At 35.6% G+C, this 12,611-nt stretch overlaps 1 protein-coding gene and 1 long non-coding RNA gene across 19 annotated transcripts in view; both read left to right on the forward strand.

The window, feature by feature from the left end:
• The window catches only part of LOC147839429 (uncharacterized), a 382,751-nt gene that overhangs the window by 319,551 nt on the left and 50,589 nt on the right, over positions 1-12,611 (forward strand). The window lies entirely within an intron of this gene.
• LOC147832305 (uncharacterized) overlaps positions 1-12,611 on the forward strand; it is a 214,569-nt gene that overhangs the window by 184,170 nt on the left and 17,788 nt on the right. For 14 of the 18 annotated variants that reach the window (XR_015518738.1, XR_015518739.1, XR_015518750.1 and 11 more), the window contains 4 exons: positions 4,945-5,140; positions 5,349-5,422; positions 5,837-5,895; positions 6,374-7,926. Coding sequence is in view for 2 of the 18 variants with exons in the window: in XM_087298593.1 (XP_087154719.1) it covers positions 4,945-4,979 (35 nt within the window). In the remaining 16 variants the exon portion in view is untranslated. Of the gene's footprint in view, positions 1-4,944; positions 5,141-5,348; positions 5,423-5,836; positions 5,896-6,373; positions 7,927-9,567; positions 9,681-12,611 lie in introns of those variants that run through there. The other 4 variants (XR_015518751.1, XR_015518737.1, XR_015518741.1 and 1 more) reach the window with 1 other exon arrangement.

Here is a 12,611-nt window from a genome sequence, read left to right on the forward strand (position 1 = left end):
TGTGGTTCAGTAACTGGAACAGTTCAGAGATGTTCTTCTGCATACCTCGGTTATACCAAGTGGTTATTTGAGTTACTGTTGCCTTTCTATCAGCTCGAAGCAGTCTGGCCATTCTTCTCTGACCTCTGACTTCAACAATGCATTTGCACCAACACAACTGACTCTCACTGGATATTTTCTCTTTTTTGGACCATTCTCTGTAAACCCTAGACATAGTTGTGCATGAAAATCCCAGTAGATCAGCCCGTCTAGGACCAACAACCTTGCCACGTTCAAAATCTCTTAAATCACCTTTCTTCCTCAATCTGATGCTCGGTTTGAACTGCAGCAGATCGTCTTGACCATGTCTACATGCCTAAATGCATTGAGTTGTCGCCATGTAATTTGTTGATTAGAAATTTGCATAATGAGCTGTTGGACAGGTGTACCTTATAAAGTGGCTGGTTATATTACTTTATACTTATTTATTATTTATGATTTATTATTTATTATACATTTTATAATTTACATTATTGTCATTTAAAATTATTACTTTATATAAAGATATAGTATTATTATATTATACTATAAATAAATGATGTAATATTCTATTCTATTCTATTATATTATATTATATTATATTATATTATATTATATTATATTATATTATGGGATTTTTAGTTGTAATACGCACATGTGCACAAACATAGGAAGCAATCACAGACGAAATCAGCGCTGACACATTGATTCCTTCCCAGTATTGAGGTAAATGAGCATTGATGACGAGACACTGAGCGCTGCTAGAGATCCAAAGGAACTAGCCTGATGTGTTTGAGGTGTGATGGTGCATTTCCCAGGTCTTGACGCACTGTTCTGTTATTGTTCTGCTCTTCCACACCGGACGTCACATTTACTCAAGTATTTGTGTCAACGTGGGAAGAGGCAGTTGGGAATCCTGAGTGGAATCAACAGGAAGCGGACTGGAGTCGACTGTGAACGCCAGCATTGTCCTCTTCCGCTGCTCTGGAGACGCCGTTTTCATGGCAACCGCTCGTAGAAAGACCTGATTGGGCAAACTAATGAGAAGCCTTTAATCACAGGGCTGTCCCACAATGCATCTGGAATGTTAATAAACACTGGGAAGTGGCATTTGGATCTCGCTTTACTGCTTGTCAACAGTGTTGAATTTAAAAGGCACAAGACTTTTGACTGTTGCGTGTGCTTGTGTGAACACCCACGCTACTCTGCTTCTACTTCTCTTGCTTCTTGGCAAACGATGGAAATGGACTCTATCTAAGCCAATCATCACATTCCCAGTTACACCACATTCACAAACACACCAATCATTATCTCTGGTTGGTTATGTGTTTAACGCCTAGCCCCGAACACACACACCCACCCACCCCAAAGAAAGAAAGGTCCTCACTGAAGCAGTTTTCAGCAGCGTCTCTCTCAGTGTCTCTCTCAGCTGAGAGAGACGCTGCTCGCATGAAACTGCTTCAGTGATCACAATTATAGTCAAGGACAGACTTAGTGATAATGGGGCCCTAAGCAATTCTAAGTATGGGGCCCTAGCATTGAAACTCAAAACATTCTCTTTCTATTTACTGTAGATATATATATATATTCTGTAGATTATTATTATTATTATTATGACTATATATATATATATATATATATATATATATATATATATATATACACACACACACACACACACACACACACACGTACAAAATATAAGTATACTGTACATGTAGTATATAGTATAACTATACAGTTGAAGTCAGAATTATTAGCCCCCCCTTTTAATTTTTTGTTTCTTTTTTTTATAATTCCCAAATGATGTTAAACAGAGCAAGAAAATTTTCACAGTATGTCTGATAACATTTTTTTTCTTCTGGAGAAAGTCTTATTTGTTTTATTTCGGCTAGAATAAAAGCAGTTTTTAATTTCTTTAACCCATTTTTAGGTCAAAATTATTAGCCCCTTTCAACTATATATTTTTCCGATAGTCTACAGAACAAACCATCATTATACAATAACATGCCTAATAACCTTAACCTGCCTAGTTAACCTGATTAACCTAGTTAAGCCTTTGTCACTTTAAGCTGTATAGAAGTGTCTTGAAAAATATCTAGTAAAATATTATTTACTGTCATCATGGCAAAGATAAAATAAATCAGTTATTAGAGATGAGTTATAAAAACTATTTAAACTATGTTTAAAAATGTGTTGAAAAAAATCTTCTCTTTGTTAAGCAGAAATTAGGGAAAATTAAACAGTGGGACTAATAATTCTGACTTCAACTGTATATAAGTATATACAAAATATTAAAAGTATATTATATATATAATTTAATATTTAAACGAACCTTTATCTGCTTCTTCTAAAATTAAATACAAAAAAAAAATCACATATAAAAAACAAGTTCTTAAACTAATTTGTAACCATTAAACTAAATTAGCCATTTTTGTAATTAGATTTTAATATAAATAATTTAAAAAAATAAAATAAAATAAACAAATATAATTTCAGTCAAACTAATCTTTTCACCGTTTTTTCATATGAATTGAATAATTGCTTTTTGCTAATCGGCAGCCATTAATGTTCACTGGGCAATGTTATTTTCTTTGAACAGGCCCTCTTAACAAGCTCACAGCACTCATTGTCTGATGACATCATCAGGTGTTTCGGCCTGAAAGCAGGATCGTGGATTTCGTTGTTTGTCTTAGTTCTACTTTTTCCCCAAATTTTCTCGCTCTTGCACGCACTTCAGCTCTGCTCAGATAGCTGACAGCCTGGAAGTGTCTTTGAAGCGCTCCATTATTCATGATGGCCCCTGGTTTTGAAAAGAACTAGTAACGTTAAAATCATAACAGTTATAGACAGATTTTACAACAAATGATAGAAAATTTATAAAAGAGCTATATGATTATTATAGATTACTTGGCATTGGTCGAGGCCCCCTAATTCCCTGGGGCCCTAATCGGCTGCTTACCTTGCTTATTGGTTAAGTCTGCACCTGATTACTTGCTATTGAAAAAAGTATCGCTTTTAGTAACGCTGTTTATTTATAGCGCTGCTATTCCTATCACTGGTCGCTAATAATTCTAACAACATTCTAAAATAATAATAATGTGATTATAATATCCCAAAGTTATGTGTACGATCATTGCACCCTGTTTGGCCGTTAAAGAAGCATGAGGTCAAAATCACAATTTCAAAGGTCTTTTTTTCTTACTAGATTAAGTTGATCAGGTCTTGCGGCACAAAGAAAGAAAAAAGAGCTCTCTAATGCTGTAAAATCATAGGACATAGTGTACCATATTCCTGGAAAATGCCAGGTGCTTTATAATCATTGTAAGTCATGCTAACAACAAAAAAGAACACATTTTACGCCTTGGTGATTGCAGAAAGTGCTAAAATGGTAAAAGCCACAGACCTTAACTACCCCTCAGTTGTTGGTACATTGCTTAATGCTCTAAAAACGTGTTAAATAACAGCACTGGAGCCAGAGTACTTGAGCAGTAGATTTTCTCAGGAGCAATTAGCTTTTTATGCCAGATCTGCCAAGATAAACAGCCTAGCGCTCGATTTGTTTACAGTAGTGGCAGTTTTCTTTCCCACTTTTTTTCTTCCTGCGCATTTCTCTGTCCGTCGTCTTTGATTCTCGCTTTCTCTGTTTTGCTCTTGCTGTGTAGATGGAGTGGAAAGAATAGCGCTAATGATGCTTGTGTATTTTGTGAAAATGACTTCACATTTGACCTTTGATGTCACACACAATATTGTCAAAACTCAGGTGGTCAGTGTTTTTAAAGGGATAGTACACTCAGAAATGATCATTGTGACTGTAGTCAAGTAATTATATTTAAAGTGATAGCTCGCCCAAAACTGGAAATGCTGTCATCGTTTATTAACCCTTCACTTATTTCAAACCTATCAAAGTTTTTTTTTTTTTTCTGTTGAAAACAAAAGAAGATACTCTGAAGAATGTTGAAAACCCATTAACTTCCATATTATATTTTCTACAATTAATGTTAATGACTACCAGGGTTATACAAGGAAATAACACATTTATATGGAGCATCTGTAGTGTTGCCAGATATAGCAGACTTTTTCCAGCCTAAAAACTGTCCAAAACTCAATCAAACACACCAAAAAGGCCCAAAATATTAGATTAATTTTTTATTTAGTTTTAGCAACCAACACCGAACCATCATATTAAAATTAGAACATGACGTTGAGTAGATTACACTACCTATTAGCCTGGATATTGTAGATTTATTTGTTTAAAAATGATTGTTAAAAACACCTGATGTTGGTCTGGGCGGAAAAGGGGGTTTGATATTAAGTGTAAAATAAATAAATAGATATTTAAATATCTTATAACTTATTTGCATTAAATGGTTTGTGAAATTAAAATAAAGTATTTCAGATATTTTAGTTTTTTGTAACTTTCCTTCACCTCCTTGCAGGTGAGCTAATGCCGGTTGCGATATGCATTGGTCACTCACTACTACCTGAATAAAGTAAGAGCACACAGTTACGTTTTGTAAAAAAATTGGATACAAAATGTGTTTCAAAACCGTTTCAAAAAAATTTTGTCAACTCACCTAATCCATGTTTTACATGCACAGTCAAATTCAAAACCTAACAATCTTGCAACACTGGGCGTCGTCTGTCTGGCATCTGAAGCTTCATGCTGATGAAAGAAGCAGCAGTAGCGTATAAGGATGTATATAAAGATTGATCATAGAGCACTGGGTGACTGTCAACCTTTTCAATAAGCTAGTCCTCCGATTTGACTTTGCTATATTGCTGCCTCAATTTGTTAATCTGACTTAAATTATTAAGTTAAACTTTGTTTTAAAATAGTTGAATCATCATTTAACTTATCAAATTTGTGAAAGCAACATACAACTATTTGTTCTCTTAATTTTTTTGTTATTTACTTTTTTACAGTTTGCCGCTATTCTCTGGTGTTGCATCATGCATGAAAGTGATTGGCTATTGTCAGCACTAGTATATTTGCATGAAGCGATCTCATTGGCTCAACCCTTCATTGGTGCTTGAAAAGTTCCACTTGATGTCACTCCATTCAAAGTAAAGGAAAAATGTTAACGCTGATGCCCTGTGTAAACTTGAGGTTGAGCAATTGGTGAGTACATTTTCAAACTACGCCTTTAAGTGAAAGTTAAATTGATGATGACTAAAAATGATGGTTCTTTATTCGATTTATAATGATTGCACAAAAGCTATTTTAAAACTGTAAAAAAGAGATTGTTAAATGTTCCTCACACCAAAAACAAAGAAGACTAATAGCATAATTCATGTTTATCTGTCTGTCTGTCTGTCTTTATGTTCAGCAGAAGAAAGAAACTTCAAAACAAAGAAAGAAAATTGGAAACAGGTGGAAGGGAAGGAACAGTTCATATATGGGGTAAATAATGCGTCTGTCTGTCTGTCTGTCCGTCCGTCCGTCCGTCCGTCCGTCCGTCCGTCCGTCCGTCCGTCCGTCTGTCTGTCTGTCTATCTATCTATCTATCTATCTATCTATCTATCTATCTATCTATCTATCTATCTATCTATCTATCTATCTATCTATCTATCTATCTATCTATCTATCTATCTATCTGTCTGACTTTCTGTCTGTCTGTCTGTCTGTCTGTCTGTCTGTCTGTCTGTCAGTTTTTCTAATCTGTCTATCTTCTGTTGTGTTCAGCTGAAGAGAATCACAGATTTGGCACAAGTGGAAGGGAAGGAAAAGTGTATATATGGGGTAAATAATCTGACTGTCTGTCTATCTGTCTGTCTGACTGTCTGTCTTTCTAATCTGATTATCTTTTGTGTTCAGCAGAAGAAAGAAACTCAGATTCGAAACAAGTGGAAGGGAAGGAACAGTTCATATATGGGGTAAATAATCCTTTATATTGCCTTTGAGTAAAACACAGATCTAGCAAAATAATAAAATACTTTATTAGAATATTATTACTGAAATATTTGACACCAGTGTTTGAATTATTTAGTTTCTCTCATGTCATCCCAAACCCATCTGACTTTCCTTTTCCTCCTAAATGGTTCTTTCTGGCTTATTTTTCCATTGAAAACAACGGCAAACATTCATAGCATTGTGAACATTTTGTTAAATGGAAGAATGTAATTCAGGTTTGGAACAACCGCAGCGAGCGCGATCAAGCGATGACAGGATTTTCATTCACGAGTGAACCATTCCTTGCAAATCAACCCATTTTGACTGGATCTGGATCTGCGTTTGATATTATATTAATGTTAACTGCGCTCCCACATTATACAAAGCTAGGATTTATTAAAGACAACTTATCCAAATAATTAGATCAGTAAAAATGCTAACAGTTTATTTTTCATCCCACAGTCTTTTTCATGATCACATCTGAAGAACATATTCGCATCAAACGGCTATCTGTTACCCAGATTTCAGTTGGCGTGAAAGAAGCCGCTTGTGTGTTTTTTTTTTTTATCTTCAATATTGGACCACGATAAGTGAAACATATTTTCCAGTCACGCCGACCCAGACTGGAAATGTGGCTTTTGGCTCCGGTTCAAACTTTTGGCAGATGCCATTGATGTTGACACTTTACGTAACATCACTGGTAACTGCTTTGTTTCATTATAGCACACACATTTTTCAAACATATTCTCTATATTACATTGCTGTTGTGCCAGAAATTAGTTTCATTTGGCCACGTTCGTAAAGATGTTTAAAGGTTAGTTCCAAGAAACACATGTTTAGCATGACTTCACTCACTGCAGTTCATTAAATGATATGCTGGAGAACTTAATTAGTGCTATGGGAAGCACCGCTGTTACTATTACTCATACTTAGGTTTCAACAAACCCCTAAATATTAAACATTAGTGCATCCCATGTCATTTGTGGTATATTGACATAAACAATACATCAAATCATTTGGTTTATTGGCAAGAAATGGCTGTTATTTTACTAAGGGAATGGGGTTGTGATTTTTAAGTGCCAAATGAAAATACTGGAAATATGCAGTTTATTATGTGCTTAACACCACTGGTCAACAGTGTGGAATAATTAAGATTATGTATGCTGCTGAAATAAAGTCTCTTAGGCTTGTCTAAGGGAATGAGAGTATAGCTTTTTTAACTGCCCAATGTAAAAAGCTATGAATAAGGATTAGATTAAAGATTATGTACAGTATGTTTTTGAAGAAAGCCTCTTATGTCAAGCAGAGCTTGTTAACTTGATCACAAATACTGTATTGTGTGAACAGAAATATTGTGTAATATTAGTACGATTAAAAACTACATGAGTATTATTTTTCACATCGAATAAATTATGATTTACAAACGCATAACTGTAAATAAACTATAAACTGTGACTGAATGTATTATATAATGTCTTCTTGACAATCATGTTTATGACAGATTTATGACAACTTTTGTTATCTTGGGAATGTCAAATTGTCATAACAAACAATGACATCTTTGCATTTAAAATGTCATAACTGAGTGAATGAAACGTACAGTTGTTATGAGCATGCATAAAGTTTAACCCAGGCTCATTCTGAAAGTGTACCCCTATATACATTCTCAGAGAGTGCCAAATATGTCCCAGGAGCTACGTTTCTTTTCTTTTTCTTTTTTTTTTTTGCAGTTTTTGTTTTCACGAATCCACCAGAGGCCACTGTGTACGCTTTTTAAGGTCTTAAATTTCTCATCCAAATTTCTCAAACTAATTTCTCTTGACTTTGCCGAGATGACAGTACATACTGACTTACTAGTTATTTTAGCTCATTTAGTATAGTGCAATTTAATAGCTTAACTTAGCAGGTTTAACATTTGATTTTTTTGTTCCACTACTTTATTTGCTGTTTATGTTTAGGGACTTAAAAATGTCAATTGAAATGCTGATTGTAATGTTCAATAAATGTATTATTATAATTTTTTGTTTTTTGACTGGATCAAATTAACTAAGAGAACCAAACAACAAGTGTGAACACACCTAACATATGTCCTGAGAACTTATTAGCATCTGCATTGCTTAATTTAGCATGTTTTAATTTTTATTATTGCTATTCATTTATTCATTTTCGTTTCTGGTTAATCCCTTTATTAATCTGGGGTCCTCACAGCAGAATAAACCGCCAACTTAGAAAGCATATGTTTACGCAGTGGATTCCCTTCCAGCTGCAACCCATCACTGGGTTATTATTATTATTATTATTATTGTTATTATTATTATTCCAAGCAAGTTAGCTAAAATGCATTACCTACAAAGAAAAAACATTTTTAGGAAAAAATTAAGGTATTTGCTTAAAGGTTCAAGACACTCTGGAGTACTTTTTTTTTTTAAAGAATTTAACAGATTTGTGTGTGTTGGACATCAGTTAAGACAATGTTAGCTCCTGTTAGCTTGTGGGGAAAACTGGATATTTTTGAGGTTTTGTCAGCTAATTTCTTTTTTTTTGGGGGGACGGATTCAAAATCAGTGACATAGCGTGAATCTGCTAGCTAAGCAGAGTTTTCTTATCCTATAGGAAGACTTTGCTTCTTAATTATTTATGAAAGCATGTGCTTTCCGAAAGCAGGGCAGACCTGGCAAGCTGTGAGACCTAATGACTGGGTAAGACGGCGTCTGCTCACGGCACGGGTTGTATGTAATTGTTGCCATGATCCATGTGGTTTGTTGCATGTGTTTCCACATGATTTTGTCAGATTTTATCTTTTATTAGTTAAGTTTGTTACCATTCAGACACGATGCCTATATCCGTGCTGCCATGTTCGCCTATGTCTAAAATCCTCCAGATTACCGGCAGAGCTAATGGTTAAAATAAATAGGGCAAGAGACCTGCTACACTGCTATCCACTGTGTCTGCAGTCAGACCCAGGGATTAAGGAGGAGACAAGTCCTGCTCATTTATAGTGTTTATATAAACACAATTATCTTTATGATGATATAACAAATTGTGGTTATGTGTATATAAAATTACGAATAACACATGAAAAAGCACATTAAATTAGTTACTGTTTATTTCCTTGCATTTTAACTTTGTACGCTATAAAATCAAGCGTCTCATCACGGTTTGAGTGTCATTTTGTGAGCCAACTGACAACAGTTGGTCATTCGCCTCTTCTTCCTCTGCTCTGCTGGCCTCCTCCCTCTGCTCGCAGAGCTCCATGCCTATCTCGGAGCATTTTTTGAAAACATTCTGAGGTAGACTTGAACTGAAAGAGAGCAGTTTCATAGCCCTTTAACGTTCCTCTAATAAAAAAATAAATAAATAAAAAAAAGTAAAAATGAGTCCTAAAAATGTCAGTTTAAATCAAATGTGATCGAAATGTTCACCAAACTTATTATTATTATATATATTTTTGGACTGTACAAACGCTCTTAAATCATCAGGAAGCTAGCAGGCATGTCTAGAAACCACATAGCAGATCTGCTGAGAGCTTATTAGCATCTCCATTGCGTACTTTACGCTTAAGCCCCATTCGCAGTATTTCAAAAATCTACTTGTCACTTATTGTTAAAGCCCGCTTGTGATATTTCCTCATGACTGACACAAATTTTCTCCAGTAGTAGGTCAAGTTCTTCCAGCATACTTTCCTTCAATTGAGAATGGACACCAGCCGGGTGGGAACAATGAGGCCAAGCGCTCACCAGCACGTTCTTTCTGGGAATAATCGCCAAAGGTTAGTGTCCAGTGTGTATTGTGGTTATTCAAAGAGCTTGACCTTTCAACCACAACAGAAAAACCTCAACCACAACAGCTGTTCGCATCAAATATCCCTTCATTCCTCCATTCCCCTAGCGGACAGACAGTGTACACAAGCACCAATAACAATCCAGGTCTTTTCGGGATTGACAGATAATCTTTTTATCCTAAGCACAAGAAAAATGTTGAGCTTTTTCTCACCTTTCTCTGAACAGCAGAATGTGCTTTGACAAAAGAGTTTAGAGGAATAACATGCGCATTTTCCCCTTGTAGTCCTTTGTATCCTTGTCCTGTAAACATGGCAAAAATAAGTCTTTGATTTTTGGTTCAAAGTGAGAGCCGTACTGGACAAAGTCTCTCAGCACCCACCTCAAACCCACAAGCTTATTGGCACTGACAATAAAGAGATTCTACTCAAGGAAAGAAATCCAACGTTTTTGGTTTAAAATGTAATTAAAATAGTAGAAAATGCAATCTGATGTTGATTATTGGATCACGTGTTAATTAGCCAGGATTTGCCGAACTTCATATTAAGTTCAGTGGCTCTCTTTCTGTGGTAAACTCTGATGTATTTTCTTTTTTTTGGTCAGTTCAAAGTAGCTTGAGGAGTTCTTTAGAGAACAGAAGATTTAGTGTCAGTTTATTTCTGTGAATTAAAGCACCTCCTTCTGTCCTTCATCCCCCTCAAACACGGCCCGTGTCCACTCCACGCTTTCCTTTAAGAGGACAAAAGTGGCTTCTATTGTGGGAATAGAAAAGGAGGATGACTGAGGCTTTTAGTTAGAAACTAAACTTATAGAAAAATGTCTACGTGTGACATTGTTTTTGTGTGTGTTGGCTTAATATATTTTACATTGACTCTTGCTGTGATAAGTGTTTGAAGAAATATACTATACTCAAACCTGTCAACCCTCCCATTTTTGTCGGGATTCTCAGGTATTTTACCATCCTGCTTAAGCATTTTCCCATATTTCTCCCGTATTTTTATTATTTCTATGAAAAGTGAAATATCTCAAATGTGATTTAATTGCCAGAGCTGTTCAAGAGAATTATGCTTAAGCTTTAATTCAGCTTGAAAGCATATTTAAATCAATATAAAACAGCAGCATCCACTTCTAAATCTCAATTTGTTATAATAAGTCTAAATCTGTTTGTTTCGCTGCATGTAACAGTGTTTTGACAAATAAAGGCTCATCACCCAAAAAAAAAAAAAAAAGCTCGGGCTTTCCTCCTCCCTGATCTCACACTGCTCCACTTTAAAGACAGTATAGGATGGGTTGTTACCTCCTTTTTTCCCCCCAATGTCCACATCTTCGTATGCTTATCACCACCGGTGTGGGTAGGTGGGTCTGCGAACAGCATTTTTTTGCCGCAGGACCAGATAACTGTTGCCTACATCAGACATCCACGTCCTCTGTTCCTCTTTCCTGTTGCGTCTGTGTTTATTTTATTTCCTCTTTCTATCCTACCTCTTGACTGACCTGTATGGTCAGAAGGGTTTCTAGTTCATTGCATGTAAAAGCGTTGTGACAAATATAGGCTGATCATCATCATCATCATTATCATATTATCCTTTTTCTATATGCGTTTTCTTGACTCAGAGCGCATTTGAACTATCTCGGCCACCATGACTATGATTGGCATTGATTTTGATGATAAAAGTCAATACTAGAAATATTAGCACAATGAACAACATTTAGAAAAACTAAAATCATTTTCAGTCAGGATGCTAAAAATAAAGCAGAAGTACAGAAACTCAGCCTAATTTTGGTTAAAACGATCAGATTTAATCTTCTACAAGGTCTACTGCAGACTTTAGTTGTAACAATTGGTTATTTGAGTCACTGTTGCTTTTCTGGCAGCATGGTGTCTTAGTGGTTCGCACTGTTGCCTCACAGCAAGATTGCTGGTTTAGTTGGCATTTCTGTGTGGCATTTCTGGGTCAGTTGGCATTTGTGTGTGGAGTTTGCATGTTCTCCTTGTGTTCGCATGGGTTTCCTATGAGTGCTTTAGTTTTCGCCACAGTCCAAAGACTTGTGGGATAGGTGAATTGGATGAACTAAATTGGCTGTAGTGTGAGTATGAGTGTGTGTGAATGTGAGAGTGTATGGGTGTTTCCCAGTACTGGTGTGCGACTAGAAGGGTAACTTCTGTGTAAAATATATGCCTAAATAGTTGATGGTTCATTCCGCTGTGGTAACCCCTGATAAATAAGGGACTAAGCTGAAGGAAAATGAATGAATGAATGAAGGTTGCAGTTGGATCAAGACTTCAGGACATTAGATATTTTCTCTTTTCAAACACTTGGATGAAACTGCATGAAACTTGTGCATGAAACTTCTAGAAGATCAGCAGTTTTTAAAATCATCAGACCAGCCTGTTTGGCATCAACAGCCATGTCATGTTCAGCCACTTAAATCACCTTTATTCTCTATTGTGGTATTACAGTAGGTTTGTACTTCTGCAGATCATCATAACCACATGTCTTAAAGCACAGAGTTCCTGTAGTGTGATTGGCTGATTTTTTGAATTAGTGTGAAGCTAAACACTTGCATTTAAATGGATAGTTCACTCCAAAATGGAAATTAATTTACTCATTTACTCAAAAATCCTTATAGCTGGTACCCATTGACTTCCATAGTCTTTATTCAATACTACGTAAGTCGATGCGTACCAGCATTCTTCAAAATATCTTCTTTTGTGTTTATTAGAAAGAAACTCTTAAATGTTTAAAATCACACGAGGGATTTTAAGTGAGCTATCCCTTTAGTGAATCACAAAAATACTAGATTCACGTTGTTTGGTCATACTATTACATGTGTCAGATATTTTTGTTTGATGACCTTTTTACGTGTATGTGGTCCTACTTACCCTGTCTGTGTTTTTTTTGTCATACTACCAACTGACT

Source organism: Danio rerio, chromosome 20 (assembly GCF_052040795.2).
Source record: "Danio rerio strain M-AB ecotype USA chromosome 20, GRCz13ab, whole genome shotgun sequence".
NCBI lineage: Eukaryota > Metazoa > Chordata > Actinopteri > Cypriniformes > Danionidae > Danio > Danio rerio.